Source organism: Cynocephalus volans, chromosome 9, assembly GCF_027409185.1.
Source record: "Cynocephalus volans isolate mCynVol1 chromosome 9, mCynVol1.pri, whole genome shotgun sequence".
Taxonomy (NCBI): Eukaryota; Metazoa; Chordata; class Mammalia; order Dermoptera; family Cynocephalidae; genus Cynocephalus; species Cynocephalus volans.
The window spans coordinates 67,085,951-67,109,937 of NC_084468.1; the positions used below are offsets into that span (position 1 = coordinate 67,085,951).

The 23,987-nt window shown below is 41.8% G+C and overlaps 1 protein-coding gene across 4 annotated transcripts in view; it reads left to right on the forward strand.

Moving 5' to 3' along the window:
* FRAS1 (Fraser extracellular matrix complex subunit 1) overlaps positions 1-23,987 on the forward strand; it is a 422,531-nt gene that overhangs the window by 344,729 nt on the left and 53,815 nt on the right. The window contains exons 45-55 of one of the 4 annotated variants that reach the window (XM_063108769.1): positions 389-577; positions 1,472-1,591; positions 1,847-2,026; positions 11,705-11,829; positions 12,118-12,258; positions 13,688-13,915; positions 15,967-16,080; positions 17,871-18,021; positions 19,104-19,263; positions 21,324-21,492; positions 23,658-23,904. In XM_063108769.1, the coding sequence (XP_062964839.1) occupies positions 389-577; positions 1,472-1,591; positions 1,847-2,026; positions 11,705-11,829; positions 12,118-12,258; positions 13,688-13,915; positions 15,967-16,080; positions 17,871-18,021; positions 19,104-19,263; positions 21,324-21,492; positions 23,658-23,904 (1,824 nt within the window). The remainder of the gene's footprint in view (positions 1-388; positions 578-1,471; positions 1,592-1,846; positions 2,027-11,704; positions 11,830-12,117; positions 12,259-13,687; positions 13,916-15,966; positions 16,081-17,870; positions 18,022-19,103; positions 19,264-21,323; positions 21,493-23,657; positions 23,905-23,987) is intronic. The other 3 variants (XM_063108770.1, XM_063108772.1, XM_063108773.1) reach the window with 3 other exon arrangements.

Here is a 23,987-nt window from a genome sequence, read left to right on the forward strand (position 1 = left end):
TCCTCAAGACAGTAATAACTTAGGTCCAAGCAGATTTTTTATCATAGGTGGAGGAGTTATTTGCACTACAGAACTAGGAGTTATTACATAGCTCTAGGTACTAACTGATAGGGCACTGAGTAGAGGGAGCATAGGAGGAAAATGAAAATGGATCAGAAGGGAAAAGGTCTCAGCTCTAAACTGGAGGGATAATTAGCAAATTGGGAAATTGGGACTATTTCACTTGTGGACATTAAAATTTATTCAGCTAGAAACTGGGATGGGCAAGTGTCTGGTACCTAGATCTAATGAGCATGTGATAATTTAACCTCCAGTCTCCTAAAATCATTTGACATCCCCTTCATAGGAAATGACACGGAATGACCTACTCTCTTCCATTCTCTTCCAGGGTCTGTAGTACGCATCACAGAACAGCACTTGAAAGTGACAGATCGTGACTCAGATGACCATCAGGTCATGTACATCATGAAGGAAGATCCTGGTGTAGGGCGCCTGCAGATGGTTAAACATAACAACCTGGAGAAAATCTCTGTTAAAGGCCCCGTCCGAAGTTTCACCCAGGCGGACATTAGCCAAGGTCAGCCAGCTCTCTTCTGCCTACCCAGACTTCCACGGACTCCACCCCCAGTAGTCAAATGGAAGTTAAATGCCTATGGCAGTAAATTGTGCATTCTTTGTTTTGAAAAGAGCTGAGTTATTGCGTCGTTTATTCTCTTTCTTGTCTCCTCGTTTTTTGTTTAAAAAAACAACAACTGCCTTTCTTGGCTAAAATGTATTTGTGCTTTGACATAGCACTGATGACATTTGTGGCTATTATGGAGGAAAAAAGTCATTTTGACTTGCTATGATGCTAAAAAGTGTATGTGAGAGAAAGGAGAAAGAAGTGAGTTGGGATGGATTAAGGTGAAAATTATGTCTTCCTTAGGTGAGCAATTTATATCTTTTCAGCTCCCCAAAGAGCACAAGTTAATGAACTAAGCAAAATGGAAGGACATAAATCGGAGCTGCCTGGGGGAAATTACATGGCTCATCCTTCCTGCAGGAAATGCTGATGTAATGTGAAGGCGTAAATGTTAAATGCTACGTAGTTACTGTACAGTGCTTTCGGGGATAGAAAGGGAAAAAAAGTAATCCAAAGTCATGTTAAGATTTGCAGTTCCATTTACAGGTGGGAACATACCCCCAAGGAACAGAAACAAGGATCCTGCCCATGTGCTAACAGCTAAAATTGATGGCAGCTAAATTTTCACTGGACCTGTCTGTGCTTTATGAAGGGGGTGGAACAGGCAAAAGGGAGGAAATGAAAACTTTAGATTAAAATGTCAAAAGCAGTGTCAAAGTGAGGAAGGTGTTAATTGATTCATTGGTGTGAATACCAATCAAATTCCCACCTCTCACTTCAGAAATAAGGGCAGAAAGCACTTATAGCAAATCTTGATTTGTTTTTTTTTTTTTTCCCCCTTTTTTGCAGGGCAAGTAGAATACCATCATGGAACAGGAGAACCTGGCGGGAGATTTGCTCTTAAGTTTGATGTGGTTGATGGAGAAGGCAACAAACTGATGGACCAGTCATTTTCTATCAGTGTTTTAGGTAAGGGGGTAGTGGAATGAGGTTATGCAGTCCACACTGTGCTCACTTTGAGGCTTGAGGCCTTTCCTTCACCTACTTGGCATGAGAATTGGAAGTCATACCCCCTCTGTGGCACAAAGCCCTAGCTCCTTGGTGTGCTCTCTGAGAGACAGGACTAAGAATTATTCTGATTTTGCCCCCAGGCACAAGCCTAGAATTAAAGAAAGGAGGCTAAAAAGGTCCCATTTCAAATCACTATTTCTGGTAATTTTTCAGAAGACAAATCCCCACCAGTCGTCATCACCAATAAAGGGCTGGTCTTGGATGAAAACTCAGTGAAGAAAATCACCACTCTGCAGCTATCTGCCACTGACGAGGATAGCAAGCCTGCAGAACTGATCTACAGAATCACCAGGCAGCCCCAGCTGGGCCACCTGGAGCATGCAGCAGCACCGGGTAAGTCTGTCATCTCTTGCTTCATCAAACCAAATGTTGGGACTTAGTAAGTATTGGTGGCAGCCACATCATGTGTACATGTACACCTAGAATCTACCTTCATTAGTACTTATTTTCTGCCTCACTAATTTTTTCTGTTATATACCACCTGTGTTATACTTAGCACACAGTCAGCACTCAATAGTTGCTGAAGGTGAATAAAAAAATCACAATTTTATGTAAGCGATCTTGTCTTCACAACTAGATCGTCAATTCTTTTACACTCCCTTGAACACATGGCATGGTGTGATGTGCTGTGCTTAAGAATTCAGTTCAACAAATTCAGTTCAACAAATTCAGTTCAACAAATAGTAAGTGAGCTTGTGTCCTGAGCAAGAGTCTTGTTTAGCTGCTGCTCAGGAAACAAAGATGAATGAGATATAATCCTCACCCTCCAGAGTTCTCTATTGGGTGAGATAAGGAACCCTCAGATAATCATATCTCAGGGAAGAATACGGCAGGCATTTAAAGAAAGATGTCAACATGGTGTCATAGGAGTTCAAAAGTGAGAGAGACTACATTATTTCAGGACTCTTTCACTTAGGGATATTAAAATATGGGAAAGTGCACAGAGGTGGCATTTAAGAGTGCCCTTGGAAGATAGAGCAAACAGAAACTATTTTTTCCATAGATGGGAAAAACATGGGGGGGTGGGGGAGGAATACACTCAAAAAATAATGAGTGGGCCAGTTCAGCTGAAGCTTATATTCTGAAAATAGTATGAGATAGGGTTCAGGGGTAGGTTGAGATTTTTATGGAGGGTCTTCAAAGCTGGGATAAGTGATCCCTATTTAATTCAGTTGGCAGTAGGGAGTCAATGCAGAATTGTGAGCAGGGAAGAGAAGGGAAATGCATCAGGTAGCATGCAGCAAGTGGACCAAAGAAAGGAAGAGGGCAGTGTCAGTGGTTAGGAAGTTTTCACACTTGGCCAGCTAGAAGGTAGTGAGCTTCACCTAGGGAGCAGGTGGAAATAGGAAGATGAGAACAGTGTGAGAGATGATACCTGGTACTTAGTAAGTGTTCAGTAAACATTTGTTGGCAGAAGGAAGGAAGGAAGGAAGGAATTTCAGGGGAGAACTTGGCAGCTGAATGGATGTGAGGGACAAGAGATACATACTGAATAAATAATCTAAAGGTAGAAATATCTTTATTTCCTAGAACATAGAGGCAGTGACAGCTTGCTGGAGATTTAGATCTTCATTGGTTTTCTTTAGATTTTAGGTTACAGATTCTTCATTCATTCAACCAGGGAAGTAGCAGAACAAGGGATGTACCTGTCCTGTGGTGTTTACTTTCTAGTGCAGGGATTCAGGCAAAGTAGGCAAGCAAGCAAATCTGTCGGTCGGTGATGAGTGTTAGGGAGAGAAATAAGGGTGTTCCCGGGTGCACAGGGAACCGGCGGGTGAGGGAAGGCCTCACTAATAATAAGAGGACACTTGAACAGAGATCTGAAGAAACTAAGGGAGCCAGCCATGCTGGTATAGAAAGAAAGAGCATTTCAGACAGAAGGATCAAGAAATGTCAGCATCCTGAGGCGGGATCAGCCAGGCTAATCGTGTTGCAGACACAGCAAGGAGACCCGGGTGGCTGCAGCAGAGTGAATGAGGAAGAGAGTGATGGGGATTCGCTCCCAAGGGTGGGGAGGCGAGGGAGGCGGACCCTATCTGGGGCCAGGGTGATGGTGGAGGAGGGGGTAGAGAGGGATGGACAGATTGGCTGAAATCTCCAATGCAAATGAAAGCAGGTGGTTTACCCTTTTGTTCCTAAGTTCCTGGGAGACTTATGCAGATCAGCACCCCCAAGACCTTGGCTGCGTGAGACATCTGATGACTAATTCATGAGCTAATTGCTTCTGCCAGCATTCTGTCAGGTTGCGGGCTGTATCTCTCCAACGATGAAAGGGCAGGCTCCTGGCTGTTGTGTTAGGCGACTGTATCCACACTCCTCAGAGCTTTGCAAAGCTCTAAGCCTCACACAGGCACTGCCAGTTGCCCACCTGCTGGCAAGTCACAGCCCTGCTCTTCTCTGACCCCAAGCCGTGTTAAGAGTCCTGTGTGGGGTGCTCCAAATTCGCCTTTTCTGTTTTCGCAGCTCTCAGCCTTCACTTAAAATCCGGTTGCCAAGACCAAGCCGGCTCTGCTTAGGGAGTGACCAGCAGGTGATCACGCTTTTTTCTCCCTCCTCCTGGGGCAGTACCCTCCAAAAGCAGAGGGATGTTCTCTTTACCTGGGCCAGCGTCTTCACTGCTTTTTCACAACAGGCTTGACTGCCTAACCTGTGTCTTCCCCGCCCCCACCAGTTTTCCTCCATTCGCCTGTTTGCAGGACCTCTAAGCAGAGAAGATACATGATTCAGTCTCCTCCTCTTCACTCTCGGGGACCCCTCTCCTTCCTAACAGGGTAGGACTTCCCTCCCTCACCACCAATCCCACACTGAGCTCTTTCTGTTGCATTTAGCCAGAATTTTCTCCTTCCCTGATTCCTCCCAAGTAAGAACATTTTCATGAATTAGATTCTTTTCAAATATTAATGGTCTCCCTCTGGAGAAACTACATGTTGATTGCTTATCACCCCTCTTAAAACAGCTGGCTACAGCTTAGAGGAAAGCCATGCACCTCACCTCCTCTGTCTCAGAGGGTGAGGATGGGTCTACCGGGAGGTGGGGTTGGGGTGGGGCCTGTCTCTTCCAAGAAGAGCAGAACAACTTCTAGGCCAGTATCTGTCATTTAGACACCTGGGCTATTTGGGGACCAGACACCCCCTGGTGTTGTCATTAGCCTTCAGTGCTGGCAGACATCCTCTTGATAGCTAACTGCGAAGTGGACTTAGTCCCCTACTGTCTTTCTTGGTCAGCCAATTGTAATTGATTGTCCTCTTTAGATAGAAAAGGTGTGGGCATCCTCTCTTCTTCCCCTGAGGAGCTGCAGGGTGCCACATGCCTATGTGAACCATGCAGAAGACAAGCATAAGCCTCCTGCCCCAGTGGAGAGTCTATAGGGAGGATCCAGGCCCTACATGGGCTGACTTTTCAAGGCTGAGGGGCTACACCCTCATGTCAAGGTTGCTTTTGGCCCCTGGACCTTAAGGACTCTCTTTTTCTTAGGAAACTAGAGTAAGGAGTTACGTTAATTAGGATTAGTTAGCTAGGCTGCTGGAATAAAGACACCCCAAAATATGATGGCTTACATGAGAAATTTATTTTCTCTCACAGAACAGTATAGAGACAGGTGGCCCAGAGGACTGGAGTAGCTCAGTGACCCTCAGCATGAGGCTTCTGTCTCTGGTTCAAGGTGTCTACTGTAGTTGTGGTCATCCCCCAACCAGAAGCAAGGGCGAAGAGGCCAGGGCAGCCCACATCCATTTCATCTTAGGAGCATTACTGGAAGAACACATGTCACTTTTGATTACATCCCAGTGGCAAAAACATAGCCATGCAAAGCTGTGAGTGGCTGGCAAATGTAAACTCTAACTGGGCACCCAATTACTTAACTAATAGGGGTTGTATTTTTAAAGTAGGGGAGGAATAACATTGGAATATAGCAAAATCCAGCTCAGCAGTGGTTCTCAAGGGATAGGGCATCTGGTGGTCATCCCTAGGGTGCAAGTTGTCACACTAACTCAAATTGGGGTTGGGGAGGTGGGTAGCATTTAGAGGGCAGAAATAGGGATGTTAAATGTCCTGCAATGAGTGGGTTAAGTTCGGAACCAAATAATTGTTCTGCCTGAATGGCCAAGAATGCTATCAGTGAGAAATAGTAGACTGGAATCTAATTTAAAATCAGAATCCTGGCCTTGATTTTAATTTTATTCCCAATAAAGCATATTGGTATTGATAGCATATTGATAGCATAGCTCTAATAGTCAACTAGTCACACAACTCTCAACACCTTACTTATTCAATCCCACCCCACGTGCTTCAGGAAAAGGTTGGTAGCTGCTGCTTCTGGAATACTTCAAAGAGGACTTGCCACTTAGACATCCCTTCCTCAAAGGTTGAAGTCATATAATGGTTTCTTGGCCAGACCAAGGGAAAATTCTCTATGATCTATCAGAATTCCTAAAAGCATTTAGAGATCCAAAAAAGGCCCTTTGATAGTGGGCAGCCTGGTGGCTCCTTCTTACATCGATAAGTAAGGCAGCCCCATTTGGTTTCCTCTTTCTGCCAAAGCCACTAGAAGCCAAACTGGATCTCAAATGAACTTTTCGGATGAGGGTGTCACACTTAGCAAGGGCAGACAGAAGATGACTCCTGAACCACAGGATCACAGCAACAGAAGATACCAGAGATAGGCCTTCCTGTCTGTGAATCACCAAAGCTTCTTGACTGTGTTTGAGATGCCATTTGAAGAAAAGTGTTGTACACAATGCTTAGCTTCATTCAGCCTTTGTGTATTGTAGGTTAGAAAGTGTATTTCCCCCACCCTTTTGGGAATTTGGAGGCAACTCCTTTGTATCTTCTCATCTGGAGCCTATGTCACTCTTAAATCTTAATATCAGGCAAATGAAGAGCTCTAACCTCATCAGATTGAAAGTCTTTCATCACCTATTTGCTGATCACCAAAAGACTTACTCATAAAATGAGTACCCTCCAGGATAAGACTAGAAGTCTTAAATTCTCAAATCCCTTGGCTTGCAGGGAACCATCTCTTGCGAAGAGTTAACTTCTCAAGGAGATGTGCATGTATCTGCTCTCCACATTGTACTTGCTACCAAGTTCTCACTTCCGAAGGGAGCTGTAGCAAAGCCCCTGAAAAGGCAAACCACCTTTCACGCAAGCATCTCTCTTGCCTTTCCCTGCCCCAATTCCTTAACATGGCTCTTGACCTTTTAAACTCACTTCTGAAGGTCCTCAAGGAGGTGGATGTTTTGTCCAGAAACCATTATGTCACCTGAACCAGATTTCAGAATGGAGTAGAAACATCACAAGGACCCATGTGGCTTGCACAGATCACACTGTACTTAAGGAGTGCACAGTTGGAGGGAGAGAGGTCAAAGTGAAGATCTCAGGGTGTTGTCCTAGGCTTTGACTCAGCCACCCCAACAAATCAGGCTACCCCAGAGTCTAGGCTGCCTCCTGGCCTATGTGAGCTGCTGGCTAGATTAAACTTTTTCAATTGTGCACGCAGGGTCAGACCATTCGGATTCCTCATTCCTCACTAAGTTTATATCTTTGTGGAGGCTAGTCTGCATCGTATATCTTCATATCTGGTAAAACCGCAGTTGGGAGCCCCCTCTCAGCTACTGGCTAACTAGTCATGACTGTGCTTTAAGTGCCAACCTTAGCAGTTAATGGTTTAGTAACAGCCATATGAAGCATTATTTTTATTCATCAAATATAAATAGTTCTTTTATTAGTATGCCCACTCAATTTCCCTTATTAAAAATACTGCAGAATTCATGTGACTTCATACCTGACCACCACTGCACAAACCAAATAAAATCAAATACTACAGGCTATGTTGTAATTATGTATATATGGTACATTAGAACAGCTTCCTTCCCTCCCTTTCTCCCTTCCTCCCTCATCCAACATTTATTGAGGAGCTGCTATAGGAGAAAAGTTATATTTTGGAATTGGGAGACATGTAAATGAATATGTACATATGTGTTTCAGTAGTTGTGAGAGCAACATGAGAGAGGACAGTGGGAGCCCAAAGGACAAAGAGTTCCACCTAAGAGAGGTGGGCGTTAGTCAGGAGAGACTTGTCAGACAATGATTTAGCAAAGGTATTCTTTGGTTTCCTCTTTATCCCAACCTCTCTCAGTACTGTGACACCAACCAAAGTAGGATGACCCATTTTCTATATTAGTTTGTTAGAATTGTCAAAAGAAAGTACCACAGACGAGGCATCTTAAACAACAGAAATCTATTGTCTCAGAGTTCTGGAGGCTAGAAGTTCGAGATCAAGTGTTGGTAAGGCTGGTTCCTTCTAACGGTTATGAAGGAAGGATCCATTCCAGGCCTCTCTCCTTGACTTATCGATGGCTGTCTTCTTGTTCACACGGTGTTCTCCTGGCACGGGTATGGCTGTGTCCAAAGTTCCCTTTTTTGTAAGGACATCAGTCGTATTGGATTAGGGCCCATGCTAATGACCTCAAGTTATCTAATTACATCTGCAGTAAGGTCACATTCTGAGGTATGGGAGTTGGGACTTCAACATATGAATTTGGGATGGGGGAAGGGCACAATTTAACCCATAACAAGAGGTTTTGAAGAAAATCTGAAGCAGCAAAGCTGAGAGTCTCCCACAGCATGAACTTGAAGTAGGACACAGAGAGCAGGCACAGTGCCATCTGCAGCTGTGCTGAAAGCAGGAGGCTGAAGCCTCATCTAACATTCTGCTAAGAAGGCGATTCCTTCAGATATGCTTTATTCCCACACCACTTCCCTGACCTGGACTGAGCTTTCTCTAACGTGCTGGCCCTCCAGGGGAATTGGAAAAACTGACAGGGTTAATGCAGGTCTCCGTAATACTGCCAGATACCTAGTTTAGCCAGTAGGCTGGTGATTGAAAACACCTTCGATGGATTAAAAGCCTTCAAGATATTTCAAACAGCAACTACCTGCTGTGACAGCCAGTAGGGACAATATGTTATTAGAAACACTATCTTGCTGGCAAGTGACTAGATGAAGTCTTCCAATACCAATTAGCAAATGCCAAAATTTAAAAAAAAAAAAAAAAAGTGTATAGTGATTGAAAATCTTGACTTAATAGAACATTTTAGATACAGATTATAGAGGGTGAACTAAATTCATTCGCCAAATATGGTTTGAGTGCCTACTGTGTGCTGGGCACTCTTCGAGGTGCACATCAGTGAAGAAACAAGAAAAATCCTTGTCCTCTTGAAGATGCAGCTTGTTATCTTCTGTCAAATAATTATGGGTATCATTTAAATGATAGTATTAAAACCCATCAAAATCAATAATTCAGACAAGAAAGAGGTTATAATCAATAAGTATTTTAGGGAGGAACAAATCAAATATATTACAATGGTGACATTTCAGTGGTAGGTCTATGAGTGGTTTTTATGATTCCTTCCTGCTATTCTGTGTTTTTCACATTTTCTTTAATAGGCATATATTACTTTTATATTGAAAAAAAATGAAAGAATCAGGGTGAAATCTGAGAGGCTCCTTGTCTAGATAAGTTTTACAAAAAGTACTCCTACTAAACATAAGCTTTGGGATTAGACTACCTTGGGTTCTAATCTCAGCACTGCTCCCTGATTAGCTATGTGACCTTGGATAAGTCATATAACTTTTTTATTACATAAATAATTTAATTACAGCATTATGGTCTATAAAAATGGGGGTAATATGCCAACTTCAACTTATGAGAGTTGTTAAAAGATAAAATTCAACATACACAAGCAAGTCTGAAACAATGTTCAAGTCATGGTAGGTGCTGGATGTTTGCTGGATTGAATTGGGGAAGTCCCACCAACATTGAGCCTAGAGCTCTTATACACTGCTAGTGAGAATGTAATACGGTACAACTTTGGAAAAACAGTTTGGCAGTTTCCTAAAAAAATTAAGCAGATACCTAACAAACATTCTAGCCATTTTACTCCTAAAGATTTTTCCGAGAAGAATGAAAACTATGTCTGTAGAAAGACTTGTACCCAAATAATAGCAGCTTTATTTGTAATAGCCCAAAACTGTAAGTAACCCAAATGCTCATCAACAGGTGAATGGATAAACAAACTATAATATATCCACACAATGGGATGCTACTCAGTAACAAAAAGGAATGAACTTTTTATTCATGCTACAACATAGATGAATCTCAGAATAATTACGCTGAGTGGAAGAAACCAGACATAAAATATAAATACTATATGATTCTATTTATTACAAAGTAGAGAAAATGTTAACTAATCTATAGTGAAAGAAAGCAATTCATTGGTTGCTTTGGGATAGGGTAGGGGATGGAGAAGGGAAGGATGGAAGGATTATGAAGTGTCAGTTGGAAAATTTTGGGGTGATGGATAGGTTCACGATTTTGATTGAGGTGATGGTTTCATGGGAGTGCCAAAGCTTATGAAATTGTAAACTTTAAATATGTGTAATTTATCACATGTCAAATTTACCTCTATAAAAAATGTTTTAAAAAAAAATCAATCCCAAGAGAAAGGCAAACTCTATACCTCCTTTCTCCTTTCTTAATCAGTCATAGACTCCCATAAAGAGAACAGTGAATTAGGTGACCAGTTAGTTGATTGCAAGAATTCAGACATGCATTTTCCCATGAGCTGTAAGGATGGATCACAGCAGGGGAAGAGATTTAAATTTCTCAGTGCAGCTACTCTGAAGTTATTAAATTTTTAAAGAATGGTATGGTTTTCTGTCCAGAGCCACAAGACAAAGCTATAAGACAGAGGGCTACATTTCTCGCCTGTCCAGAAATGATGTAGCAAGCACCGAAATATAAAATGCCTCATCAAAAAATTAATGCCCCAATATTCAGGATGCTATTGTATCTGGGTAACAAAAATTCAATTATAAAGAGAGATGTGAATGTAAACTATGTTGATTGATTTTGTTTGTTTGTTTTTGAAGATAAAACAGTGATCCTAATGTCACACTTAAATATATGTCAAAGTAGAATCTCTTGTTTTTTTATAGAAAAGCTGAACTGGTTTTGCTCAGGATTAACAATGACAAATAATAAATCCCAGGAAGCAGCAAATGAATTTCAGGGCCAAACTAAAGGACTAGATTAAATAGATTAATACCCCAACACCCAGAATCAGAAAGAGGGAATTTGTGCTAAGGGACTAAAGTATGTGATTTTGTTTCAGTCCTGACCGGCCCCAGAGTATGAGCCCAGTAGCCTTAAGACAGAGGAAAGAATTCTGGGCTGTTTTGCAAAATATAGAGATGTTGTGCATTTGTGGGATACCTTATCACTATTTAAAATGAATTTGGGAAAAAAATGTAACATGATTTTTTTCTATATTATGTTACTAAAGGATACTGTTTTTCTGGGTCATTTTCAATTTGATATAGAATGATTGCTCAAGCTGCAAAGTCAGGCAGTAAGTGTCGTTACTGCTTAACTGGCTAAAGTGATATATGAGAAGCTAGAATCATAGACATGAGAGTTGAAAGGGACCTTGAAAAATATCCAGTGTAATTATGGAACCAGGGATGGCTCACCAATCACAGAAACAACGCTACGTGTAGCCAAGCCTATAGCTCCAGTGTCCAAAAGCTAAACCATCACACAATATTAAAAACTTAGCGCAGGTTTTCAGAAAGGATGATGAGGCTATGGGAGAATGCAAAACTTAAAAGAGAGGAGTTTGGGGAATAATGCAATGGCTCTGCCTTTCACAGATTTTACTTACATACATAAGCCCAAGAGAAAGGAGAGTAACACTTACTGAATACCTGCTGTTGGCTTGGCACATAGTAGAAGCCTTGATAATTAAGTTAACAGGTGCGCCCACAGAACATATGCTGTTGTAGAGAAAAAATCCACAAACAATTCTAACAAAGGTCTTCGAGGGAAGGATATAAATGCTATAAGAAAAATACAAAGGACTCTATCTGGTGAGAGTATGAAATTTCCCTAGCCTTAGAGATATGGCATCATTTTGACATCCTTTCTCTGTTTCTCTCTTCCCCTTTTACTAGGTATCCAGATTAGTTCCTTCACTCAAGCTGACCTGACTTCACGAAATGTTCAGTATATCCATTCTAGTGAGACCGAGAAACTTTCAGATGCCTTCAGCTTTACCTTGTCTGATGGAGTCAATGAGGTATGTGAAAAAGCAGATACCATCCTTGAATGGGTATTGATTCCTCACAATCTTCTTTGAATGAAGTGGACAGAGCGACTGGTGATATCAGAGCTTCGCTTTCCTCTGCTCTCAGCCAAGGGATAGAACAGCCACCTGGGCTCTTGCGCAAGAGTACTCACTTTGGCGCTTCTGGTTACTCGGTCGTGCCGGGAATGGTGTGAAAGGGAAAGCAGAGAGCAGCTACCTTACACTTAATTGGGTGGGGGCTGGTGCAGGTGTCTCACCTGCACTCTTCTGCCATCCTAGGTGACTCAGACCTTCCATATCACTATTCACCCTGTGGATGACTCGCTGCCCGTTGTACTGAACTCAGGGATGCGGGTGCAGGAGGGTGTGAGGAAAACGATCACAGAGTTTGAGCTCAAGGCGGTGGACGCAGACACAGAGGTGAGTGTTCCTCTGGGTTCTCTGGCTGAATGAGAGGTTGATCTAGTGGCAGCTATTGCTTCATGACTGTGCGTCCTGAGGTTAGGGTACAGGGACGAGGTTTAGTGCAAGACCCTTGAAGGATTTAAAAACAGAGGATACCATGGCCTTTGGAAATGAGAAGCCAATTTGAGATCAAATTGTTTTTTAACCATTTCTGAAACCCTAAATAAATTCACCGTCTCCATTGATTACATGTAACAAACCTTTCAACATGCTGATTTTTTATTATGATTCATAGAAAATAAGGTAGATGATACTTCACCCAGTGTGTCGATTATTAGAGTGAACATGGATCTTCTGCACCTATACACCTTTTTCTCCATTGCATCTCCATCACTCTATATGTACCCTTCTCTGAGCCAGCACTCACTCGTTCATTGTATTATTTCATCAAATATTTCATTCTTTCATCAAATATTTATTACCTACTAGCTCCAGGCTCTTCTCTAATGCTAAAGACAAAGCTGTTAACAAAACAGTAGAGTGTGAGGCTGAGTTTACAACTTTTGGTTGGGGTGAAAGACAATAAAGGAAGAAAGAACATATATCAGATATGTAAGTGCTATGATGAAAAATAAAGTGAGGTAAAGGAGATAAAGATTGATGGGTGTGCTGTTTTAGACAGAGTATTCAAGGAAGGCCTCTCTGAGGGGGTTATATCTGAGCAGAGGTATTAAGCTGAAGAGCAACCTCTCCTATCTGGGAGAATTCACTCTCCATGCAACGGAATTGTAAGTGCAAAGGCACTGTGGTCTAGTGTGCTTAGTCCTTCAGAATAAGTGCAGCAAAGGTTGCAAGAGGCTAAAGGTTCTGGAACCCAGTGAATAAGTGGGAGAGAAGAATAGGCCAGAGAAGGACCTTGGAACTAGTCACAGGGGCCTTGTTGACCCAAGTCAGGCCTTTGCATTTTATTCTAAGTTGGTGGGAAACCATTGGGGTATTATGCCCCTACCTTTTTCTTTCTATAGGTCACCTTAGAAGCAGTAAATTTAAAATGAGAAATTAGCTTCTGTTCTGATGCATTTGGGATTCTGTACATAAGAGTTTTGGAAAAGTGAGGGAAATGGGTAGACAGGAAACATAGTTTTAAAAGGCCTACTTCCTATCATGTTGGCAGAGGTTAAAAATTAGGTTGCCACCTATGACTTGAAAAGAACAAATTTAAATGTCTTAGTCTTATAACCTAAGGCACCAACATACAAGTCCAATCATGGCAAACTATGTTTTCTTACTTTAGCTTATTTTTGGTATCTATAAAGAAATTGCAATCCTTATTTTATAAACGTTTTTAGGTTCTGCCACCCTTGATCAGCTACTGGGCATCACACGCTCACCTGGTTTTTCTTATGAACTTCCCTTTCCCTCTTGCCTCTTACCTCCTGGACAGGCCGAGTCTGTCACTTTCACCATTGTGCAGCCCCCCCGCCATGGTGCCATCGAGCGAGCCACCAATGGGCAGCATTTCCACCTCACCTCCACCTTCACCATGGAAGACATCTATCAGAACCGGGTCAGCTACAGCCATGATGGCAGCAACTCCCTCCACGACTGGTTTGCCTTCACCGTTTCTGATGGGACAAACCCTTTCTTCATCACCAAGGAAGGTGAAGAAGAGGTGAGGCCAGGACAGTGGAGGAGGGGCCTGGCAAGGCCCAAGGAGCAGAACAAAGATTTCTACACCAAACATAGCATTGTTTGTGTTTCTGTTCCATCACTCACTAGCAGATTGGCCTTGGACAAATTACTTCACTAAGCCTCAATTTTTCATCTGTAAAATGGGCACAGTAATAATTACTAGCTTCAGATAGTTTAAGGATCAAAGGAGGTAACATCCACCTAAAGCACTTAACACTGTTGGCAAATACTGAGCGCTCAATAAAACGTGATAGTTGTCATTGTTAATATTACTGTTATTTCTCCTTTCTTTTTTGCCCACCCTTTACTCCTTGAATTTTTCTTTCATCTGACTTTTCAATAATATCATATGACTCTAGATTGTATTTCTCTTTTTTGATAGAGTCCCCTCAGTCCAACAAGAGTTTCTTAGTTTTTGAGAAAAAACAGTGGTTAAGAACATGGTTTTGCATTCAAAAGATACTGATTTAAATTCCGGTTCTGTCACTGACAAACTGATTGTCTTTGTAAATCACTTAAACTTTCTAAGCCTCAGCTTCCCTATCTGTAAAATGGGGGTGATATGTACTCTCCTGAGCCTGGCACACAAGGCACTTCACACAACCTGTAGCTGTAATCATCATCGTCATTTCAGAACCAGATTGTGAACCTGGTAAGATGCTTTCCTCTTGAGGTCACACATCTGACAAGCTTTACTTCCTGAAGGAATTCCCTTCTAACATCCGGGTGTCCAGGAGAAACTTGAAGATTCCCCTTTCACAACCCTCCCACCATTTCTACTACTCCCTTCATTCCTTAGCCAGGTCTCCTGCAGGACCATAAACCTCCCCTGGGAATAACTGTGGCTCTGGTGAGATGTGGGCAGGGGGCACCCCACGCCCCACACACCTGTGTCTGACTCGGCAGAAGCCGTCCTGCAGAGTTCCTTTTCTCTTTCGATGGTGAATGATTATTTTTCTGGAAGAAAGCTCCCCCTGCATCCTTTAGAGATAAGCAGTCTGTGAGAAGGTCATTCTCGATTGGCTGGTGTGTCGGTGAGATGGCTCTGGGGACTTCCCTGCCATTTCAGGATCTGTGCTGCATCACCCCCTGGCAGGTTATAACTTCAGTTTTTTTCCTCCCAAACTGTAGCTGCTCCCCAGTTAGTTTGACTTTCAGAAGAGAAAACAGATTTCAGGATGTATCAGCAAGAAGGCTACCTCTCTTATAAACATAAAAGGTCACAGCGGGTCTCGTGAGGAACTGTGTCGTTTAGAAAATGGAAATTATTTAGAAGGTGGGTTGCAGGAGATCGAAAAGCTGGCATCTGGCTGCTCAGTGTCCTGGCTTGCTGCATCCGCTCAGGAGCAGTGAGCTGCTGGGTCGGACTCACCATATGTGTGTCATGCACATGCGTGTCTGTGTGTCATGCACATGCATGCGTGTGTGTGTCTGGTATCTGTGAGAATAGGATTATAAATGAAATTTCTTTTTTGCTATTTCACAAATGCTTTTATTCTTGAAGTCCCCTACCCCTTACCCCAATATAGATAGCTCTTCCTTAGAACAAACAACAAAACAGGAAAAGGAAAGAGAAATAAGAAAATTTCTTCCCATGAAAACCTCTTTTCACATCTGGCATAATTCTACATGGAGACTTTAACATTAACTTTTTTATAATGATTTTTATCAGCCTCTCATGAAAATGTTAACAAGAGTTATTCAAAGGAAAATACTCTGTTTATTGTTTCATCTCAGGGCAATATTGAACTCAACTGAATAAGGTATAGATGTGTAAAAACCAACTTCTGTAGCAGATGAAATTCCAGCAAGAGATCCTCTTGTTTGTTGCTTTTCTTCCCATATGGTTCTCCCTATCAGGTTCACAGGCCTCATACCAGGTGGCGATAAGGGCTAGCAGCAGGCTCGGTTGCCCTTTCTTCATCTCTGAAGTGTCAGCAGATTTCAGGGGTTGCAGCTTTGCAGGTCCTGGACCCAACAAACTTCAGGTATCTGTGAATGATGAGTTTTCTTTTCTGGCCTCCCCTACAGATCATGACAGCAGCACCTCAGCAGTTCCGAATAGACATCCTCCCAGTAGACGATGGCACCCCTAGAATTGTCACCAACATGGGGCTCCAGTGGCTGGAGTATATGGATGGCAAGGTAAGCCTGTCCCACCTGCCACATTCACACTACCCTACCTGGGCTAGATCCTTATTCATGACAATGACTTATGAATGCAACCACAGATCAGCTCATATATTTATCCCTCCCATAGTGCGCCAGCTTTCCTAAGATTGGGGAGCTCCATGAGTTTGGTTAGGATTGTTTATTAGTTAAGATTGTGCAGGACTGGTTAGGATTGTGTATAGTTTAAGATGCTCTTGCAAAAAGACCCCCCAAATACCATAGGTCAAACAAGATATAATTTTTTTCTTCTTACTTATAGAGCAGAAGTAAGTGAGCGGTCTAGGGCTCTGCATGACCACATAGAGAAGCACATTCCTTCCATCTTACTGTCTGCCATCAGTAGATTGCTGCTGTTGACTGCATGGCCAAACCTCTTCAGAAATTCATCAGTAATCCAGCCATGGGAAGGGAAAACAGAGAAGTAGAGGGCAAGGAACTTCATTTTAAGCAAATGATACAGAAATTGAACATGTCACTTGCGCTCATATTCTATTGGCAAGAAATTGGTCATATGGCCCCAAATATTGTGTGGGAGGATGAGAAATAGCATCTCTAGCTGAGCAGGCAGGTGCTCAGCTAAAACTCTGTTAACTTGAAGAAGGGAAGGATGGGCTTTGGGAAACATATAGCACCTGCTATGTATGGGAAAGGAGCAGGCATTTCTGTAGGTGAGTGTCCTCAGAGGAATTCTACTTTAGAAATTTCTTTCTCCTTCCCCTAATTCTCAAATTGGTCATTTAAAGGTATATGCCATAATTTTCACCTGGTAACATGTCAAGCACTTAATCTTCACCAATCTTCACTCAATCTTGACCCAAACATACAGTTCCTTAGTTCGATTGAGAACTGACTTCATACTTTGGTGGATGGTATCCCTTCTAGCATGTGGCATTTTTCATCTGCATGGAGCTGATTATTTGGTTGTATGTGTAGCTGCTGTACAGTAGCTTCCCACTGAACTGGTGGGGTTTTTTAAAACGTATTAAACAAAATTAGTGCAGATTTCTCCCTGCCGTGTTTTCTTTCTCCATATTCAGACACTGTGAATCTCATCTCAACACTCTCCAGTTGGGTTCCTACCTCCCACTTCTGCTCTACTACAGTGACTGTTATTAAAGTCACCAATGACTTCTATTTTACCAGATCCAAGGGTCAATTACATGTCCTTATCTTACTAGACCTACTAACATTTAATATTGTTGACCACCCCCTTTCTTCTCTGAAACCTCTGCTCTCACTCAATATTTGTTAAATGAATGAATGAGCGAATGAATTAAAGTTTAGCCAGTATATTTGGGCAATATTGCGGTATATTATGTTTGTCTTACTCAATTTCAAGCACTGTAATTAACTCCCATAAAGTATAAAGTGGTCCTCTTCTCTGTACTGAATCATTCTTTCAAAGTTTCAGCTTTGTTTTCAAAGTCAAACTCAAACCCCACTGCCTTAACTTCCCTTTCTTCAACTCCAGATGGAATTAATCTTTCCTTCTCCCAAAAGGTATATAGCACTCTTTTTATATCTTCCGCTATAGCTCTCGCCACATCGACCTTGCTCATCGTCTTCTCAATAAAGTGTGAATACCACGAGGGCAGAACCTAAGATAGTTTCTATCCTCATGGCCTCTCCAAGCCTGACAGAGTTTTCCATGTAGTAAATGCATTCAATAAATCATTGTTGAACTGAATTAAATCTGAGTCAGAGGGTCTTGTTCCTGCTTTATTCCCACCTCAGAAATTAAATTTAATGGGTTTCTATTCCAGGCAACCAACTTGATAACCAAGAAGGAACTGCTGACCATGGACCCAGACACTGAGGACCCACAGCTTGTCTATGAGATAACGTCGGGCCCCAAGCATGGCTACGTGGAGAACAAGCTGCAGCCTGGCAGAGCTGCTGCTACTTTCACCCAGGGTGGGGACCTAGTGAACTCGAAAGTGGAGAAATCTCTTCTAATGCCACTCTTCCTCTCTCCCTGATCTTTCTCACAGCTACTTATACCCAAATAACCTATTTGCAAACAAATAAGATTTTTTAGTGTCTAACCATCCAACTTGTGAATTTTATTTCTGACTTTTTTCCTGTTCCTCTAAACTATGGCAAAGAAAAAATCATCTTTACCACACTTCCTCAGCTCTTTAATTTATGTTATGCTTTAAGTTATGTCCAGGTTTTCTGAAAAAGGTAATATGGTACTACTTGGTTTTCTTTAAAAACAACAACACAAAAAACAATAATTGGACTTTATGAAAGACCTGTAGGATTGTAGATCTTTTTGTAAGTCTTCAGCCAAAAAATTAAAATCAACATGTGTTGGTTCCCAACAGAAATATTTCCCTGTTTTGAGTCACATCAAGCAGACCATTTTGTACTATAGTTTTATTATAAGCTTGTCAGACTCTTCTAGACTTCTTTTTAGGATAAACCTGATTGGGAGCAGTCATTACAAAACCACATCTTAAAATTCATGTCCCACATTTCCTTTTTTCTCCCTGTCCTCAATTATGTGTTGTCTCCTAGCACCTTTTTAGCTGTGCTTTGTGTATGGGCTCTTAATCCAACCCCAGCTTTTCCTATTAGCACAGCCTTCCAAAGAACCTTCTTTAGAAGGAACTAGGGCTGGGTATGAAGTTGTACACACAGAGGATGGGGTCAAAGTCTTTTCTCTGTCATTTGATTTGTCTGATTGCCCTTCCACATTCCTCAGACATTTACTGAAGTGCTTTTTGTCTAGACCCTGGGTTTCTCATTTTACAGCAGTGTAAGGGTACTTACAATACATAAAGACAAGTCTTTTGTTACACAGAGCTGCAGGATTTTATTTTAAAATCTGGCAGAAACATTTATTTTTAAGACCGCTATACTTTTTGTTCTCAGGAAAATACATTCTGTCTGTAACCCATTAGAAGAATAAACTAGGTGTGGGATTCTATGAGGCAGTCCTTAATTCGCCAGGTTAATTCACAGTGAGCTCACAGTGAGTCTTTTTTTCACAGAGGATGTGAACTTGGGGTTGATTCGTTATGTGTTGCATGAGGAGAAGATCCAGGAGATGATGGATAGTTTTCAGTTTCTGGTAAAAGACAGTAAACCGAATGTGGTCAGCGACAATGTCTTCCATATCCAGTGGTCCCTCATCAGCTTTAAATATACCAGGTACAAATGCCCTGTTCTTTCATTCATGAGACATGAACCAAAGAAGCAGGTGAAATCGGCATGAAGAACACTGGGGTTTCCTTTAGTTACCTGTTGACGATGATGATGATGGCAATGATAACAGTAATAAAAATAATTATCACACTGAATATTTATTTTATACCAGGCACTGTACTAGGTATTTGACATGCATCATCTTATTTAATACTTGCAATTATGAGATGAATTCTATTCTTGTCCCCACATCAGCAAAGCAATGGAGATAGAAAGAGGTTAAGTCACTTACCACAGTCACATAGCTAGTATATAGTAAGAGCAGGATTTAAACTCAGTGATCTTAAACCACTGTGCTTTACTGCTTCTCATACAAGTAGAGTAGTCCCCCTTTATCCACAGGGGATGCCTGAAAGTGGATGCCTGAAACTGCAAATAGTACTGAACCCTATACATACTATATTTTTTCCTATATGTACATACCTATGATAAAGTTTAATTTATAAATTAGGTACAGAAAGACATTAACAACAATAACTAATAATAAACTAGAACAATTATAACAATATACTGTAATAAAAATTATGTGAATGTGGTCTCTCTCTCTTAAAATATCTTATTGTACTGAATGTACTCACCTATTTTCAGACCATGGTTGACAGTGGGTAGCTGATACTGCAGGTAAGGGGGGGTATTTTTGCTTCTGTCTTCAAGTTTTAGAAGGCAATCCAATAGAATTGATAAGATGATTAGTGGCCACACTAACAATATCTTTGCCTTCCATCTCTATTCTCCTTATTCTCAAGCTTGTATTTTCCCCTAGCTCTTAAGTTTTCATAAGGTTGTACGTCTTTAGACATAAATTCATGGCTTAATGTTGACAGCTCTTTAAGATGCTTTTCTAATCTGTTGGAGAGTTAGAGAGGCAAACAGAGATACCAATTGGTAGAGGTTGTGGGCAAGTGTGGTGCTGATTTCATAGGTTAAATTAGTAGGATTATAATTTTTCTGGGGGAAATAATTCTTTAAGTGTACATTTCAGAGACTTACTATCCTAAGAAATCAACTTCACGATAATTCAGATGAAAATTTGAACTGAGGAGAGGGGAGAATGTACAAACTTGTTTTTATGTGCCCCAGATGTAGGCTATTCCACTCTTACACATACTTGGAGAATTAGAGGAAAACTAGAGTCAACTTTTATATATTATAATGTTTTGCTGTTATTTACCTCTTGGTTGTATCTTCTTCAAAATTAAATGATTTCACTAAAGATCACTTTTTCCGCGCAACCCTCCAATGTTTAATGGAAGCCGGCAATGAGGACGAACCTCTCAGAGGCACTTTACCTGCAGCCCTCATAGTCACAAGACACAAACCCAGGTCCTATGGCCATCCTCAGAGATGAAAAACAAACTGCAGCTCATGCCTTGCTTGCTTGTGGCTTTTCCAAACCTAGATACTTGTTATGAATTAATGGCACATCTATAATTGGCCTTTTACTTTGCAACAGCAGTACAAATTCTTAGCAGCAAGCTAAATTAAGCCCCATTGTCATAAGGCTCCATTTGTCTGAACACCTTTGTTACCTAGGCTCAACTCTCATTTTCTTACCTCTGGCACTGCCCTGGCTCTTTCACTGGACATCTGGTCCAGTCATTTCTCCCCTGAGCTATGCCATTAATTGCTCCCTGAGGAGCTTTCTTCCCTAATAACCCACTGACCTATTCTGATTACCTCACTAGGGAGAGATTGTTTGCAATTTCTCTGTGTTCTGAGCTCTGCAGTTTATAGCTCCCATGTGCTGTCCATCTTCTGAATGAGCTTTAAGGATGGGGCAGGTGATGTTCTGCATCCACAGCTTCCTTGTTCACTTGGTCCTTTGACAGTTCCAGATGAACATGTTCCCTCAGTTTATAACCCGGCTTCTTAAAAGACAAAACGTCCTCTTCTCTGAATGGTCTAACACCAATAACTGAACAAAAATAACCAAACAGGCATTAAACAGTGGTTTCTTCACAGCTGTGGGACCAATTTTCAGAGTCTGCCTTTTTGTGTGCTTCTAGCTACAATGTCAGTGAGAAGGCGGGATCTGTCAGCGTCACAGTGCAGAGGACTGGGAACCTGAACCAGTATGCCATCGTCCTGTGCCGCACTGAGCAAGGCACCGCCAGCTCCAGCTCCAGGGTCGGCTCCCAGCCTGGACAGCAGGACTACGTGGAGTATGCAGGCCAGGTGGGTGTGGCTGGGCGTCTGAGTCCTGAGCTGCTGGGCGGGCTCCCTCAAGGGCTACTACGGCACCTTCCCACTTCCTTTCCTTTGCCAAACCTTCCTTTCCATTAGCATCCTTCCTCAAGTCATTTTCTTATGTTGCCTTCCCGTAGCACTTTGTTCTTCCAGTCTAATCCCCATTAAAGTTTCAACCGCCAAAGCTTAAGTTGTTGTCTGTCTAGTTTTTCAGTCTTTACACTTTACTCCATGACAAAAAAGTCTCCAAGGCTTTGTTCTACACTCTGTACATGTTCTACACTCACCCTCTGGTATCCCAACCCTTCCTCTCCCCTCATCTTCTTTGCCTGAGAGAGGGAAGAGAGTGTGTAGGGAGACCACTTGGGAAGCTCTTGGAATAAGCCAGTGAGAGATGATGGGAGCTTGGGCTTCAACTGTAAAGTGAAGTTAGAGAGAAGTGGATGGAGTCAACAGATGAGTAAGAATTGATAGGATTTAGTAGTGGATTAGAGAGTGGGGCAGGCGGGAGAGATGGATGGAGATGCCCCTTGCTAGGAGGGACACATAGGAGGAATGGTTTTGGCAAGATTTGGTGCTTGTGACTTCGCCTTGGACATGTTAAGTGTGAGTTGCCTTAGAAACAAGTTGACAGCTATGTGGATGAGGAGAGAGTGCTGGGAGGAGTCTGGGGTAGAGAGAAATTTGCAAGTCGTCTATGTACCAATGCTAATTAGTGCCTGGATAGCAAGGAGAGTAAAAAAAGAGTGAGTGAATGCAGAAGAGAAAGGAGGGCTTTATGATAGGACACAATGCCTGACCTTAATAGGTATTTATTCAGTGTTTTTGCAAAGCAATTTCATTATTCTTATGGCAAAACAGATCTCTATAGAGGTAAGTGGGCTCTGTCTTTTAATTGAGGCATTTCAGCTGGACTAAGCTAAGGACTCTTATGTCATACTTAAATGAGGAATTAAAAAAGATCAGATAAGCTAAAGAGTCCTTTAGCAAAATACGAGTGTGTATTCTTGTGTTTTTCAAGGAAAGACAAAAGGCCATCAGTGTGTTCTAGACCTTAAATAAAGATCTACTTAGTGTTTCATTTCATTGGGGACATTTTGAAATATAGAGCTTAGTAAAACTGAATTTGATTAGTCAATTACATATATATATACTAATAATTTTCTGTTTGATTAAAATGGTGTTTTTTTCAGATTTGTGTGTCCCTAGATTTTATGACTTTTTGTGTGTGTGTGTGCATGTTTCAGCTGTCTCAGTTTACACAAAGTACAGTCGAGGCCCATTTCCTGCCCTTTCAATTTTGGACAAGTCCATAGCCCTGGTTTCATCTGAAAGTTTTATCTTATCTTTCTTTCTTTTTTTAGACAAAGTACAACCAGAATGAATCCGTATAAGATCACAGCTAAATTCATTCATATGATAGTTCTAGCACATTTTAATGGCAAAGGATTTAGTCAAATATAAAGTTAAAATTAGTCCGGTTTGTTTATAATATAACTTTCTATAAATTCAAATTCCTTTATTCAGTGCGCTGAGATTGTATGTCAGTGTAAATTGTACAAGTGATATGGTGATGGTAATGATAATGTCTTACGTGCTTTTAAAATGTACTTAGCACTTTCACCATGCGTGATCACCTTTAGTCCTCCCAATAAATATGTGAAGCAGGAGTATTTTTATTATTTTGCTGGTGAGACTCTGATGTTTGTAAAGTTTCATAGGCCAACCCAGCTTGGAAATAACAGAACCAGAACTTGAGGTTAGACTTCATACTCCAGGGCCAGAGGTCTTTCTGGTTAAACTTGCCAGCAGTAGAAGGGGAGGTGAGTGATCAAATCATGACTGTTGCCGTTCCACGTGAATTAATAAAACAGGTTACGAATAGTTATTTCATGTTTTTCTACCAAATGGTAGGAGATGCCTTTGCCCTCCTTGTCTCTATTACAGTAAATCAGCCCAATGTACAGGTGAAGAGTGGGAAGAGGTGGCTAAGTGTTCCAAGTGATACAGCAGGGAGTTGGGGCTGGAAGAACCAGCTGTTTCAGTCAGTGCTCTGTCTGCTGGACTTGGGGGCACTTTCCCATGATACTCTCTGGGGGAAGAGAGCAGGGGAAACTGAGGCCGAGCTTAACTCCTTGTTTCCTTTGTGATAGGTGCAGTTTGATGAACGAGAGGACACCAAGTCCTGCACCATCATCATCAATGATGATGACGTGTTTGAGAATGTTGAGAGTTTCACTGTGGAGCTCAGCATGCCAGCATATGCCCTGTTAGGGGAGTTCACCCAGGCGAAGGTCATTATCAATGACACCGAGGACGAACCCACATTACAGTTTGATAAGAAGACCTACCGGGTCAACGAGAGTGCTGGTTTTCTTTTTGCACCTATTGAAAGAAAAGGTCTGTTGGTGCCAAAGGTGACAAAGAGCTGTAATAATGGCTAACATTTGTTGAGTCCCTTATATGTGCCAGGTGCTTACGAC